General features: G+C 42.3%; 1 protein-coding gene across 1 annotated transcript; it reads right to left on the bottom strand.

Annotated features, from left to right (window-relative positions):
• Positions 1 to 349: 349 nt before the first annotated feature.
• Positions 350 to 13,950, bottom strand: ctnnb1 (catenin (cadherin-associated protein), beta 1). Its single transcript, XM_051406485.1, has 17 exons — positions 13,774 to 13,950; positions 7,201 to 7,251; positions 6,454 to 6,678; positions 6,081 to 6,334; positions 5,764 to 6,002; positions 5,264 to 5,465; positions 5,001 to 5,145; positions 4,807 to 4,910; positions 4,553 to 4,687; positions 4,210 to 4,413; positions 3,671 to 3,829; positions 3,348 to 3,467; positions 2,924 to 3,074; positions 2,546 to 2,667; positions 2,331 to 2,391; positions 1,423 to 1,670; positions 350 to 1,145 (listed from the first exon to the last, which is right to left on the bottom strand). Exons 2-16 carry the CDS (start codon positions 7,211 to 7,213, stop codon positions 1,459 to 1,461), a joined length of 2,346 nt encoding a protein of 781 aa, XP_051262445.1. The 5' UTR covers positions 7,214 to 7,251; positions 13,774 to 13,950; the 3' UTR covers positions 350 to 1,145; positions 1,423 to 1,458.
• Positions 13,951 to 16,775: the final 2,825 nt, after the last annotated feature.

Below are 16,775 nucleotides of genomic sequence, written 5' to 3'. Positions count from 1 at the left end.
AGTTGGTGGAGAGTCAGTTTCCCCTCACCTCGCTACCTAGCTGTCATTTGATGTGTGAAACCGTGTCACACCTGTGTTGTCGTCATGAAGCGTTTTGAGAAACTTTCCTTTATCACTTGTCCATTGTTATCAGGCTGACTGGTTACTAATAAGACTACAACTAAATACTACATATGTGTGTAATTCCTCTGACCTGATCTTAATTATACATGCAACCAATGTGTCGCCATTGTAACCATAATAGAATTCCTACCATATCCCATAGTTCTTGTTTATTTACCACAGAAAGTGCAACTTGTGTCCTCCTGGATTGAAGGTGTTGGTGAAATGAGACTTTGAGGCATCCAGGTGAAATGACAGTCCATTTTATTGTTTCAGAACACAGCAGGCTACAGCAACCAGCTCCTCCCACTACCCCACCCCCTTAGTAACAGCAGACCAATAAGAGCCCTCCTCCACCCCTGTCCTTCCATAGCCACACCCATCCAGCTAGGTCAGCTACACCCCCTTTGGAACAGCAGAGACACATCAGTGTCCACCTTTAAAGCAAGAAAATAGCTTGATATTTGGACCATGATTTCCAATTCATGTTTTTTTTTATACAAAAGCTACACAATGTTACACTTGATCATCAGAATACAATTCAACTGATTAACTTTAGTGTTTGGACACCATTTAAAATGTGATCAGATTCTTTACTTTGATGGAGCATTACCACTAAAAAACTCAACACTACCAGAGACTTAAAATACAAGGGACTGCAAAAACAAGAGATGAGTATCATAATTCAGAATAATGAAAAAGCAAGCTAGAATCAGTTTGTACCATTACAGACTTGAGGAAAACAGAATAAAAAAGTAAAACAACCAAAAGTAAAAATGAAAATGAAAATACATAAAAAGGGTTTTTCAAAAATCAATTGTTGAGATCAAAATCCATGTGTCATGTCAGGATTTAAAGTCAGCCCTCCGTCAGGCTGAGAGACCAGAACAGAACCGCACTTAAATCTATTTTGTCCCAATGGAGTTCCCATAGACAGGAAACTCTGCTTGCTGTTGTTGAGTCGTCTTCAGGCACTTTCTGAAACCCCGCCTCCTCCATATGGGCGAATCACGATGCAGGTTCATCCAGATCACATGATACAGCTGCAGAGGGAGCAGAGAGGGGAAAAGCGGGAGGTGAGGGGAAGGAGACAGGACACAGGCGTTGGTTAAGACCACACACACAGATCAAACACCATGCAACATCACACACACCACATCACACAACTTCGTAAGTAGGAGCAGTCTGAACATGCAGCAGCCACAGTGAGTAAATTTCTCCCCCAGCTTCTACTTTTACAGCTTGAGCAAAATGGAGAAGAAAAAAAAAAAACATTTATTTCAGCTAACACAAGGTTACTGAGAGCAAAGATATTCTTACCTAGTAAAAAGTGTAGTGTAATGTTGGTCTTGGTATTTACAGGTCGGTATCAAACCAGGCCAGTTGGTTGGAGTCACCAGGTGGCAGGCCCTCGATCAGTTCCTGGGCGTGTCCCAGGTCAGGCAGCCCCTCTACTGGGGGGTAGTCCTGGCCAGGGTGGTGGCCGCCCAGATCATGGTCCATCATGGGCTCCATACCCATCGAGTCCCCTCCATAACCCCCCGAATGGAAGGAACGGTAGCTTGGGTCTGGGGGAGGAAGGAGTGGATGGAGGAGAGGCAGGGAAGCAGAGCAGTTGTTAGAAGCATGTTAACAAACCAAGCGGTCACACAGTAGTATGATCATTCAAACTGAACACTACACAGCAACACAGCAACACAGCACACCGTCCATCCTCCAGCATCAGTGAACTAAAACTACAGCGGTTCAGGTCTTTGGAGGAATGGAAACAAACAGCCAACCCTCGCCCCTTAGCCTATTGATCAGTACTCAGTCCTAGGTCCACCCTTAACATTTAGATGGCGACTGTGACAATGACTAAAAGCAGCCGTATTGTATTTCTTAGGTGCCCGCTGTGTTATCCTGACTGACAGCAGGGGTAAAATCAATCTCCACCCTCAACTTCAGAGCATTATTGCCCTTTACCAATGTCGCCAGCTGCCTGTGTATCGTGAATTTGGACAGCCAATCCTGTCATGAGCAGTAGACGGATTGTGACAAAATTTGGTTGTGTATGGACCTAAGGGGAACAGAGGAGGTCCATGGAGAAGATCATGACTGCATGCCCAATTAGTGAAAGAATAATCAGTTAAATGTTTGTATTCAGCCTAACTGCTCTGGTATTCTAAACCCCTCCTGTATTTCTCTTGGGAGCCTCTCAGCCAGCTAGAGGTGAGACGGTGGCTTACCTTCCTGTCTGTAGCCCAGAGGCTCTCCCTGAGCTCCAATGTCCAAACCCAGGTCTCCGGTCTGCAGAGAAACACACAGATGAGGATGAGCAAGGTGGCGGCAGTTTCAGTGACCACAGTATGCGGGCCTTTATTTACGTTTATCTTGGAATTGAGTGTTTAGTGTACAAATATACAGATTATAAATAACAAAGCTGATGTTGAGTGCTTCATACCTCGTTCCAGGCCATTGGTTCTGTCCTGAAGAGTGAGCTGGTGAGTTCTACAGAGAGACGTTTCTTGTAGTCTTGGGGTTTGTCCTCTGACATACGGAACAAGACTGCTGCAGCGTAGGTGGCTGAGGGAAGACAGGGGGTTGGTCAGAAAATTATTTACTACAAATAAAGCAATGCTACAGCTTTCACAGAGAGGAGTCAATTAGGAGGCCAGGTATTTCCATGATTACAGTCACAATATTAATGGGCTTCACTGTGCATCAATTAAATCCATAAAAAATGTGTTTTATAAATCAAGCACTTTTTTCTCAGTTGAACTGGTTCTCTAAACAAGAGCCATTATTTGAATGATGGCAGTACGTAAATGAGAGAACGTACCAACTCCTTCGTTGCGGCTGTGCAATAGTTCTGTAAGTGGGGCGGTGGCTCCCTCAGCCTCAATAGCCTCAGCAGCCTCTTTATCCTGGGCCAGCTCACACAGGACGCCTGCTGCTACACGCTGGATGTTCTCAATAGGAGAATACAACAGCTGCACAAACAAACACAGATGGGATGCTTAGAAACATTTTCTCAACCTTCACAGTACTCCTACATAATCTGAAGAGATGCAGCAGGCACAGATTCATGGAGAGCAAACACACACGAGGTGGTACAATAAATGTAACAGAGCATCCTGGAAGGAGCAAGGCAGGGACTGTTCTCTTGTTTTCCAAACTATTTACTTAAATGATGTGTGGATTGCAACATAATAAAGCACAAGTACAGGGTGAAACTGAGCTCAAGAATGTTTTTATGTTTTTACCTGTACAAACAGTGGAATGGTGTTGAGTCCTCTGATGACTATTCTGTTGTGGACGTCTCTGGCCAGGATGTGAAGTGCTCCTGTGCAGCCCTCCACAATCTCTTCCATACGAACTCCCTCCTAATGACAAAGACAATATAACTTTAATTAGCTAAGTTTAAATTGTAAGGACCCCTTTAGGACTTAATAATGATAACCATAATATATTGATTATATAGAATTTATCAAGTCAAACTACACATCACATAAAAAGCAATCTGATGATGTCAAAGTGGCTATTATGCTGGTGTTGTTGGGGGAAACATATGTGTGCGTGCTCTCACCACAAACTGCTGCTGTGTGCCTCCCATGCTGGTGCGTCTCTGTGTGTCTTGGTGTGCTCTGACCAGCAGCTGGACCAGTCTGGGGATGGCCCCCTGCTCCCTCAGTGGAGCGTGGTTTGCAGGGCACAGAGCCAGGTTACGGATCAGACCAACTGTAGCCTGATGGACAAACAATTCACATGTAAATTAAGCCCGTTTTCAACCTTAGGTACCCATCAAGCACAAGAGTGATCAAGAATTGTTACAAGACATTTTTTCATCAAATAGACAATATACTAGAACTTTGCAGAATTGTGGAGCTTCTAAATTGGACTAGATCCAAAACAAGCAACATGTGCTAAACACTCAGTCCCAAGAGATCCAAAGAGATCAGCTGCCTATGGGTAGTAGCCAGCTACACTGTTCCACAGAGGTAATTGCTGTGCATGGTTTGGCCCATTGTTTTAGATTCAAGGTGTGGTCAAACGTAAATTGCCTTTCAGCACTGCCTATGTGGCTGACTGCTGCTGGCAAGTCCGTGTGTGTGTGTTTGTAAGTACCTTAATGAGTGGCCAGTGTGATGGCGGATGCAGTAATTTGACGACCACGGGCAGGCCGTAGTGCAGTCTGACGGCATTCTGTGCCATCTCGGCATCCTGGTGTCGAGATGTGAGGTGACGCAGGGCACAAATAGCTGGTTCTGTGATGTCTTCTCTGTCTCCGGCCCGAAGCACTGTGCGAACCAACGCCTCAATACCTCCAACCTACAGAGGAGCCGATAATGACACATTAGAGTTCCAGCTTTACTGGGTGGATAATATTACGTTTTACAAAGACCGATCAGATTTTTATACAAACAAATTTTAACATTTACTTAAACGTACTTTAAATGTGTGTACTCACCTGGCAGACCATCATCTTGTTCTTGTAGTTGTTACAAGTCAGGTTAGACAGGATGCCAGCAGCACAAGTCACCACATTAATGTCGTCACTGCCGAGGAGCTGGACCAGAGTTCCTAGCAGACCCTCCATTCCCTCCTAGAGAGAAAGACAATGTGAAGTTGCATGAAAGGAAAGATGGGTACGTAGAATCAAGAGCATGGTTGACGTAGTCTATAAGTTATTGTCACTGTCTTTCACGGGGCAGTTCTCATCACCTGTTTGGTGGCAGCATCTGATAAGTTCCTGAGAGTCCAGAGACAGTTCTGGACCAGTCTCTGGCTGGGGTCTGTCAGGTGGAGTCCCAGAGCCTGCATTCCTCCTGGACAGAAGGTGGAAAGATTGTGTTGTTTACATAGTGTGTGAAACATCACAATATATTTCAAATGACTAATGTTTAGACCAAACATACCAGCTTCTACAATGGCAGGCTTGTTACTGGAGCAGACTGACAGAACTTTGAGAACACGGCTTGTGGTCCACAACAGCTTTTCGTAGGTGTAAGTCCTCATGATGTTGACCAATGCCTGGGGGCCTCCACTGGCCAAGATTATCAACTACACAAGAAGAGAACACACAAGAATGTTATGGGTTTTAATGTGCTTACGACAGCCATCAATTTACTGTGTGTTTTAACAGCATTACTTTCTGTACACGCACACCCACACCTCTCACCTTGCTTTCCTGGTTTCCATAGGCCAGTATCTGGAGACAGTCCGTGGTGATGGCCAGAAACTTGACATTGGTCTTGTTGAGCAGAGCCACCATTTTCTGTAGACCCCCAGCTAAACGGACAGCCATCTTGGCTCCTTCCTGGTGCAGGAGGAGGTTGTGGAGGGTGGTAATGGCATAGAACAGGACAGAGTCCACTGGTGAACTGCAGAACAAACAAAGGCTTATTAGATTACTGTCCCACTGGGACATAACCCCAACTGGATCTGTATTAGACTGGGTTTCTTAAAAAGGCTTTCTTCTGCACATCTTCTTTTGATGAATTAACAGCCACTTACAATTTTTCATGTTTCTATTGTCACAGTCGATTGGCTTTCCTACTTTTTGACACAGTGACCTAAGTAAGTCTAAACCTTCCTCTATTAGTGACAGAACAAACAAATAGAAACCCAAAAGGAAAAAACAATTCCAAATCAAGCATCCCTTCATTGTTTTTCACATACCCAAGCATTTTAACTAGAGCTGGGATTCCTCCAGACTTGAAAATAGCCAGTAGACCCTCTCTGTGATGGGACAGGTTGTGGAGTGTTCCTGCAGTGCAGCGAGCTGTCTCCACATCATTTGTGTTCTGCATGGTCCTGACAATAGCAGACACCATTTGAGGGGAGCGCATGATGGCATGGCGAGAAGCCTCTTTCTTGGAAAGCTGGTGGACCATCACAGCTGCTTTGTTTACTACAACCTGGATGAGACAGACAAATGTTAGGGGATGACCGTAGCGAAAAACAAACAATTCAGGACAGGTTTCATGGGCACATACCTGGTCCTCATCGTTGAGTAGTTTGGTGAGTTCTGGTATGGCTCTGGTTGCCAGCTCAGCGTCATCTTGGTAGTTGATCAGGTTGACCACAGCATGTTTGAGCATTTGCGAGGGCTCTGCCAGCCTCTGAACGTTGGTGGGGTTTGCTGCATCATACTGTGTGGAAGGGATCTGCATGCCCTCCTCAAGAGTCTCTGGAAACATTGCTGCACGCACCCTCTGTGCACGCGTCATGGCATACTGGCCATCTATGTCTGGAAGAGACAGAAGAACAGTTGTTTTGTTATACTGGGATTCAAGCTGCTATTTGGGCCATACAAGCCCAAGGTTGTATGTGCAGTAAACAGATCTTCCTCTTAACAAATTGGCCTACCTTGTACTTGTTCCTGGGAGAAGTTTTGGTTGAAGCCCTGCTCCCACTCATACATGACCTGGTTGTCGACATCATCTTCCTCAGGGTTGCCTTTCCCACTGAGGGAGGGAGCAGTTGTGGTGGCCCCTGAGTGGATGCCTGAATCCAGGTAAGACTGTTGCTGCCAGTGACTGACTGCCGCCTTACGGTCTGGCTCCATGGCCATGTCTAGCTCCATCAGATCAGCTGGAAAGAGACAAAATATTAGAAAATGTGCATCTACAAAAAAAAAAAAAAACATATGAATACAACCATAGTATAAGAGGGGATCAGCATATGCAATTTAAAAATGTACTTTAAATTTTTCTGTCAAATTAAAATAATGTGGATAAAGAGAAGGATGTCTTTATACTCTTTATAGTCTTTCAATACTAGAACATTTCTCCAACTATTAATGTTAGAGTACAAACTGCCTCAATGCCTGCTTCTCATGTTATTGTGTCCCACATTCTCATACTTTAACGAGAGGTGCCATTTAGCAGTAAAGGTCTCTTGGAGCATAAAGTTTGATTTCACATGTGCTCCAAGTTTCAAATTGAAATCAATAACTAATTCACTTTGCTCTAATGAGGACATAAATCTGCAGCAGGAGCAGAACTACTGCAAAGTTTAACACTTTGTGTACTATTCAATGAACGGGTGTGAGCAGGAGAGATGCAGAAAAATGGTGAAAGAGTTTAAGTGTGTAGCTGAAAACTATTAACTCACCCTGGGAAGCCATGTTCCTTTCTCAAACCGCGGCCGACACAGCTTCCTGATCTGAAAAAGAAAAAGAAAAAAAAGTCAGTCAACCTGCCTCAGTGGCATCTCACCTTCAATCATTCCTACCCTCTACCCTGCCAGTCATCTTTCCTTCCTGTCAAACATTAGCCACAATACTTTAAAGCAAAAAGATCACCGCAGATGGAAAGGCAGAAAACCTGACTTTTGGAAATTAGTGGCAGTTTTGGTTCAAAACAGTCCAGACAAGTAACTTTCCAGCGCCTTCTTTCCTTTCCTGCCTCCTCCCTTCCTTGGATTTCCTCTTCTGTTAAAGCCTGACATGCAAACAGCAGCAGCTCACACACAAAGCCACCATTAAGTGTAGCAGCTAGCCGCTATTTAGGTGAGGAAGGACAGGGGAAGTGGAGCATTGGGTGGAGACAAAATAGGGGGGAGGAGGGCATACACATTCCTGTTCTGGCTTTGAAGCTGAAACCACACTCTGCAGGAAACGTAAACACTAGCAGCAGCAGGACAGGAGCGAATGAGAGGGGATTAATTCAGAAAAAACTAAAATTGAAACAGGCATTTTCAATTCATACTCAAAGATAAATGTTATGACAGTAACGCACAAAAGCAGGAAATAGAAAAACGCTCAAGAAAATCCTGGCTAAAATTAGACACAGAAACTGGGTCTATGTATCCATAGAATCAGAAATCCTTTTGTCTAACCCTTTGAAAAGTACATCTGTAGTAATTCCTTGATGGATTCTACAGGAAAACAGAGACCAAAGCCTGCATGGCATACCAGTTTGGACATGTTTTAATACTATACAGGCACACTGGAAAGGTATGGCAAAAAAAAAAAAAAGTCACGAAATAATTCATACCCCACCAAGACTTTCATGCAGTGAACTAACCAAGTTAAAACCACAGACCTGCTGACAAAGTCTGTTGGTTCAACAAAATCTACAGTATGTATGAAAATATACAAAACCATTCTTTAAAGCCCACCAAAAGCCTTCAGTTACCTGACCTTCATTTGACATGGCCGCTGTTATGTCCACATTTGTACAGCACCATTAGGACGATGCAAATTTGGTACTACACACTGAATAAAGTACAACCAAGTATATACTGTGTGTGTGTGTGTGTGTGTATATATATATATATATATATATATATATATATATATATATATATTTCTATTATGACACAGAAAGAATAAGCTGCTCAAACACCAGCGTTATGTTTTTGACAGGCAAAGCAGTGCAGTACTAGTGCAGCTATAAAGGGAATGGACTTATTCACTCTAACCTTGTGTCAACTAGCTATGAACTAACAAATGGAACTAAGCTAAAAGCCTAAAAATATCTTTTGGGGGATTTTCTCATTTATGCCCATCAGGGTAGGAAATTAACTTTTTAAAACTGAGCATGTACCAGCCCCAGACAATTAAATGTCAATAAAACTTTATTTTGTGTCTGAAATCTACCAGCCACTTTCATGTGTTTTTGGCTGGTGTAAATTTCCCACCCAGGTCACCATGCATGTAAAGTAAATGTGTGACATTCAAATCCTGAGTAGCCACTTCTTGCCGCAAGGCTTAACAATACAGCTGAGGCTAGTTACTGTTGTTAAGTCAGATGGAGCAACTTAAATGTCAGTCTGAAGGAATGGCCATGAGTGTGATCATTCAGGTCTTAGGTTAAAACATTAATAACATGTTCTCTGCTCCTCATGCATATCAGGAAAGGGTACTTCACAGCCCCGAATCTTGGCATTCCCTTCTCAGAGATATTGACCTTATTGCTGGCTGTCATTAGGCTGTCTTAATATTATGTGATGATCACTTTGATTATCTATGTAGAGAAACACACCACTCTGGTCTCCCTGAAAAGCAAAAACAGTCCACTGTGTTTTCACATTACAAAGTGATACAGACTGCCTTTTTTGGGCATAAAAAGATATTTCAAGATCACCATCCTAGTTCCTCACAGGTTTAATAGCCTTTACTTGGGGACCTTAATTCTCCTACCTCCAACATGCTCTATATTTTAATAATAATATAATTGGAACCAATGAAAATGACAAAAAAAAAAAAGACTAAATGGCCAACAATGAGAAGTGGACATACAGAAATACACACCAGTCAGGCATATAGTGGTAAAAAAATAAAACAAGAAAAAAAAGGCTGGCTTTAGTGCCAGTGAATGTGTAGGAGTTTGTGGAGTTAAATGGCTGCCAGTATGCAAATACAACGAAGGATAGCTAAACTACTGCTCTGGATTACTTCCATCCTCTCACACCCACACCACCCCAGCTCAGCTGTGTCATTAAAACACAATCTTCGTCAGGCCCCAGGACTGCTGTTTCTAACCACAAGCACACAAACTCAAATTCCCTGTTCACACACCATCCTCCCAAGCTTTGCAGGCCTGCCCTCACATAACCTAGCCCTGCCCTAATGGGAGCCATATGTCCCATACAAGTCTGCATACAAATCAAACATGCAATCAAAGCGCACAGTGGAACCATTTATCATTCACACTGGTGGAAAATGTGGGTCTTTACATCTGGCTTTGGAAACTGAGCCGATGATAGTTTTTTTGATGGGCAAACAAGCAAGGTCTGGTCTCCAATTGAGACACACAAATGGCAGCCTTACCCTAAAGTCAGACTCTGACCGTTAACACAAGAAACTCATTACAGTAAGAGTTCCTAGATATCAGGCAAGCAGTCAAATGTGAACGAGAGGTTCCTTTGAAGCTAGATGTGAAACCCAATATGTAGAGCTGCGCCTGGTACGGTTAAAAGCCACACAACTGAAACCAGATGACTAATGAGTGACACACCAGTCATCAGAGTCAGATGGGTATCTTGGCTGCTGTATGTGGGATGACTCGAGGTATATGCACCCACGGGGAGAGGGAGAAAGTCATATGAAACTATGCTTGGAAAGATCCATCAAACAGGTATTTTATCCTCTTGGCACACACAATGTAGATGGAGGGGTAATATGCATGCATACACAGCCCTATGAAGCGAAGTGTAATCACAGCACAACTGTCCCAGGACAACACTCAAATGACAGGCTTGCTGTTCCAGCACAGAACTGGAAGGCCAGGAATAGTGTACTTTAGAGTCTGTTTCACCGCCCTGAATATAGTAATGAAAGACACGCTGCTCATAGAGAGCCAGAGTTCATTAAATGTGTGAATGACAAACATGAAACAACAGAAAATAAAGGTGATTCTGCTGGGAGGATGAGGTCTGGTTTTAACACTGCTTCAAGGGACAAGGGTACCAAAGTACCCCATCAGGCTGGCTCTATTCAGAAACTACAACTCCTAACATTCAGAGACAGAGCTGAACTATACCCGTCTCACACTCTCACTCACACACACACAGTAGAAAGCTCTGTTCTTTAAACCATCAGGATTGCGCACATGTCAAACTTGTTAAATTGCTAAAGAGAGAGCATCTCGATCAGGATTGGGCACAACGGCAGAGGACCGACACATCATAAAATAACTTCATTTCAATGCCCACAAATAAAAGATAATGCTATTACAGGTCCATGGTGACACCTACAGTGTAACATGCCCAAATTTAAGCGATTCTCTTAAAACATCAACAGCTAGGCTAAGAACCAGGAACGAAATCTGTAAGCTATGTGGGAAATCCTACATTTCAAAACACTTCAAGCTGAATACGAAACATATTACAAATGCAGCTACACAGAAAAAAATTCTTTGCTGCACTGTGAAGATCTTTTCTCATTTTTAATTTGTGGAAACTTTAAATAACCCAATTACAAAAGGGTTGAAAATCTATTTATTCACAACTGGAATTCAAAGCAGCCAAGCACATCTAAACTCTCCAATCCCATTTCCTATGTGAAAAGAGAATAGTCATTCTGTCAGCAAATTTGAGCCAGGCTGCCACAAAGTAAGTTCAGGTGAGCCTCGAGGTTTACTTTATTTAAAAAATAATTCAGTGTATGAAACACGCTTCCTCTAAATTGCATTTTACGCTTTTGGCCTATAGACATTTGTGGCTTAATTTTACAGTCTCTTCCTAGCATGCAGTGACATTTAAAGAACACAAAATTAATTTGTTAGAAGAAATATACAGTGCTTGTGTTAAAAGAAAAAAAAAAAAGATACAGAGAGCAGAGCTTCAAAAGCACTAAATTCATCTCCTGCACAGCCCATTTCCTCTCAAGTGAAAAAACACAGTTCAATACATCCATATGAGTAAATGACCCAAACACGCTGCATTATCGGCACAAGCAGAGATGGGAGCTGCCACGGGTTTCAGTGGTAGCCACCATAATGTGCAGGGTCAGCAGCACTCACTGCTGGCTGCCAACAGTACAATGAGCTCAATGCCTGCAGCCGCTGCAGTGTTTGGTCTGTGTCTCAACTGCAAAATGATAGATGCCCGTGGAGACACAGGAGCTCCAGGAAACATCCAAGAAACGTCCACATGAAGACTTTTCCCTTGTTAATATCTAGCAGCCTATTTTAAAATGGATAAATAAGATTGCATCCTTAAAGATGGAGTTGATTGCATGCAGTCATTTATTGCCAATAGGTGATAAACTGAACCCTAATTTATGCAAAGTGATGAATCATTTCCAGGACAATGGTGACTTTATATTTATAATAAATAACACTAACAAACTAAATGATTATTAGTAACAAGTTCATACATTAAAAAAATATACCCCCGACCTACAAGTTGCATACAAATTACCATCTAAATGCGGACACATAGGTGGGTCATTAGACTGAAAATGCAAAGCATTAGGTAATGGCAATGCTACTGGAAAGGTTGGTGGGAACAGCAGTCTTGCAAGTGGATCACCTCAAACCACTACCGGTCTCGGATGTAGCCTACACACACGCTTCTGTCTGTGAAAAAAAAAATGCATCGTTTGAAGAAAATGTAGCTGACGAGATGACAGGTTTTTGAGTTTTTTGTTCCACTGTGCAATCTGATCGGGGATTTCAGAGGAGGGCCGCAGGAAGACGAATAAACAAAAACAGTTTAACCCACTTTAAAAACAAACCGAGGGGAAGAGACACTGCAGTGATTTAAAAAAAAAAACCGATAACAGTTCAGTAATTGTTTATAACCTGCTCTTGTGATTATTTGACACAAACCAGTTTAGTTGCAGATCTTCCGCGAACAACCAAAAAAAACCCGCCGCCGGTGGATGAGACAACATCCTCCAGCCGGTGTTTTATCTCAGTCTTTCCGAAGAAACCAAAACACAACCAATGACGCGTAAAAACCTATCTGAAAATCTCAGCACCACGTCGTCCTGTGTCATTAAACCACAGTCAAACAGATGTTTTTAACCTGACGCCATCATATCGCTCGTCTTCTGTATCGGCAATGAGGTGTCCCCCCCCCTCCCGCAGACACCCGCCTGTCCCTCCCCAGCAGCCAGACCCCACACACACACACACACACACACACACACACACACACACACACACACACACACACACACACACACACACCTGGCTGTGCAAAGCGACGATGCGAAAAAAGTACACATGCAACAAAACATTTGATAAAAACTATCCACACAACAGTGCGCTGTGCCCCCTCCTCCCCACAGCTGCTGGCTGCCCCCGGACTTTCTTGCTCTAACACCACTGACTCAAATTTCACACTGTGGCTCCTCCTCGTCTTCCTCCTGAAGCACAGCGGCTGGGAGGAATGTGTCGGTCTTTGTTTAAAAGGACGGGAGGAAAACACAGTCTCACGGGCCCTTTGACCCAAAATAAACTTAAATATAACCCATAAATATGAGTCTAGCTAGAGCGATGCTTCTAGCAAAGAGCTAAATTTAACATTAAACTTTCCAGCGGTTTTCAGTTTTACGGTGTCCCAACTAAACTTTGGCGTTTAACGTTAGCCTGCTGCACCAGCTCTCGTGACTTGGCTACCTTTAATTAAACTTAGTTTCACCACGTAGAGCTGCACACATGCCCCCCCCCCCCCGGTATACCGGGCTTCACACGCGTGTATCTTCTCCCCGTATTGTGTGTCTGTTGAGCTAAACCAGCTGCAAAAACAACCGAGCAAAAGGCGAAACTCAAGCCGAGCAAACATGAGTCAGAATAGTGGAATGTGGCCAGCAGCTTGAGGGGCTAACTATCGGTAGTTAGGCTAACTAACCGTTGGCTAACGTCAACTGTTCAAACAACCGAGGACGTTGGCGTTTACTCCCGAAGCCCGTTAAAGATTCCCCAATAACATAAAAGGCAATGACATCCATCGGATACATCTAACTACGGTCCATATCTCACAACGCCAACCCCGTGCTATGATAAACTCAATGAGAATCGTCTGTAAACAGTTATGTTCCCATTAGGCGGTGGCTGGCATATCCCAGATATCTGCCGTGAAAGCAGCTGGCTCAGGAGCTGCGGCAGCAGCAGCATCCCCGGCCGGCCCGCACACAACAACCGTCTCCATTCCTGCTGGCATTCAGGGAGAGCCCGACAAGAAAAGAGGGAGAAACTGATTGGAGCCGATAGTTTGAATGTTGAAGCCTACCCTTGTCAACACAGAAAGTCCGTCCACTCGGATCCTGTAGAGTAAAAGACCACTTAGCAATGGAAAAAGTCGAGGAAAAATGTGAGGACGAGCGTCAGCGGGGAGCCCTCGTCCACTCCCTCCGCAGTCAGTCAATAGCAACTCGGCCGGAACAGTAGAGACTGAAAAATGTAAGATGGCGGCGCTTTTATATAGACCGGAGAACACCTCCAGTGGTCATATATCCTGCCGTGCGCTCGAAACAAAATAGACACTAAAATCAGATTAATCTTTAATTCATCTCACTCTTACGCGTCTCCACATAGATTTATCTACCATAATAAGTACATTCATCGGCTGTGAGCTTTAGTTGATTTAGTAAAGAAAAGCCAGCCAAAATCAATGTATACAGCATGAGTATGAATACACAATTGAATGAAGTTCCGGCGGACTAGAAAAGGGAAATCCGATTCCTTTCCCCAAGTTAAACCTCTTGGATAGTGAAAAAAAACTGATAATTATCTTCACCTATGCAGGGTTGAACAGGAAGATTTTACATGCAAATAGCATCACTCCTATCACCAAACAAACAAATAACCTCTCAGATAAAACATTAAAGTAGTCCACATTATCAGTAATAAACACAGACAGTAATGGAAATTAACAAGAGACTAAATCAGATTTTCATTTGAGCTACCATATATTTATTTGCAACTCAAAACCTGGATGATGCCAAGAGTCAATTAATGATTAAGATTAAAACAATAATAAACATGGCAAACGTCAAAAACTCAACAATGGGATATAATTGTTTTATTATACTGGCAATCAGTTATTAGTTACACAGATGGCCCTTCAAACCTTTATTGTAGCCTACATGTGTAAGTTCAGCAAACATTTCACTGGCTATAAGCTTCCTAAACAACACTGTGTGACAAGTCCTACAGGCAATAAAGAAAAAGTCACTCAGCAGGTTGGAGCACCTTGTTTACTTGTGCTGAAAGTGATAAAGAAAGTCATTTGTGAGGCAGGGATAGTACTGTATTATATTAATTGCTACTGTTCTTAAGGTGGGAGAAAATCTGAGTTCAGGCAATTGTATTATAGACTTAATTGTTGAAACAATACTTACATTGCTAAAAGGATTATTTCTTCCAAATATTGTAGAACTAGATTAATCATATTTCCTGATTCCATTAGAAAGCAGATTAAGTCATTAAAATTATTAGTGATCTATGGGCATAGCCGATGTCCTTTAAGTGAATTGTGTGATCTTCCCTTTATTCTGAGATCACACCGTTTTGGCTAGTAATTTTCAGATGACTTTCTATTTGAATCAATAATAGGTAAGTTAGTGGATAGGAAATTTAAATATGCATAACAAGTCCTCTAGTCAGTGTTTGGTCCCTTAATCTTTGTGTTATAAAAGGTGGAGATCAGGTAATGTGCCACCTTCACACTGTCCCTTCATTCTAAAGCTAACAATGTCACAGGCAAACAAAGGTAAAATCCTCTCTTGTCATCTGCCTACAGGCTATTTCATTCCCCGTTGTTTACAGTATGTGGGTGGAATAGGTTACCGAAAGCCAAACTCTAATTCAAAACAGTCAATGCAGCAGTCCCTGGGTAGGATATACAGGAATTATATCAACACAGCCAGTATACACAATGTGTCAGTCCACCCTGTGTCATCAGATTGCAACATGGAAAATTACAGTAACGGAGCATGATTGATTTTATTTTCAATGCCTTTCAAACCACAGTGAGAATTACTGCTGTCAGTCAGTTTAATATATAACCATGATTTGTGAACTCAAATGGCGTGGTTCATGTAGTCACGTGATTTCACAGGAACATGCTGATATCACCAAATAGGTACGACATCATGGCACAGTGACTTCAAGGATCCAAGGAAACAAGGACTCAGTAGGATGACATAACATTCTAGGTTGCAGATATTTTGATTATATTCCAAAACACATATCAGTGCAAAGGCAGCGTAATGGTTAGGAGACAAGCTGGCGTATTTAAAATATGGCTGAAGGAATCTGAGTTAAATAGCCTCCATAATCAGGAATACATTCTTAATATCAAACACTGAAGACTGTGGTTGTTGCTACTGATGTAAAAAATGAGGATAAATAAGGGGGAGGATAAGGATAAAATACATTAAAACATATTATCATGCAATCTGTATCTCTGAGCAGGGAGGATGGTGTTTGTGTTAGATGGTAATCCTTAAAGTAGTTCACCATGCTCACCTCCTTGTAAAATACATGTACATTCTACATTAAAGAAGGAATACCCTCCTTTCTATCTGTGAAATAGAGTTTACCCAAACTACAGAGCATTTACAGTGATATAATACTTCCAAAAACATTCTGAAAATGTAGTCATATAATCAATGTAAAGCTCATTGTTTCTCTCCTTGAATTTACATTATTTAAGTGTAACTCAAAAATCAGAAGAGCATATATTTGAGTAGAGGATTTAATCCCCCCCCCCATTGTATTTATATTGAACATGTTGAGTTTTAGCTGATGGAAATGTGTTAACCCATCATAAATCAGAATGCACGTCTTTTACTGTTTATAGACCTTTCAAAATGTAAATTACTCTGTGAGAGATTTATTATTGATCAGAACTGTATGTTATTTATGTCACACAATGCCTGTACTTATGCCAAAAGGCCAATGAATAATGTGAACAAAAAATGTTTAAACAAACAGCAAATGAGGTGTTTCAAGAGACGGTGCTACACTGCAGTTACAGACTTAGGTTTTAGTTACAATAAAGTTTTAATCAGAACCAGATTGTCACCACATATCCTTCTGTGACCACTGGGTCTGGATTAAGAGCACTGGGTTAAAAATCTGATTTACTCTCTGTGAAAATCCTACTGAAGTCTAATCTGTGATGACTGTGAAACTCCTTCTGCATCAAGCAAACTGTCTGCATTCAGTGTAGCTCAATGTTTTTCATTGATGAGCAGCATCAGGTTTTGTTTGTGTCTGATAATACAA

This window comes from Dicentrarchus labrax, unplaced genomic scaffold (assembly GCF_905237075.1).
Source record: "Dicentrarchus labrax unplaced genomic scaffold, dlabrax2021, whole genome shotgun sequence".
Classification (NCBI taxonomy): domain Eukaryota; kingdom Metazoa; phylum Chordata; class Actinopteri; family Moronidae; genus Dicentrarchus; species Dicentrarchus labrax.
Note: the sequence above shows the minus strand (reverse complement) of the source record. Positions and strands in the feature narration are given on the sequence as shown.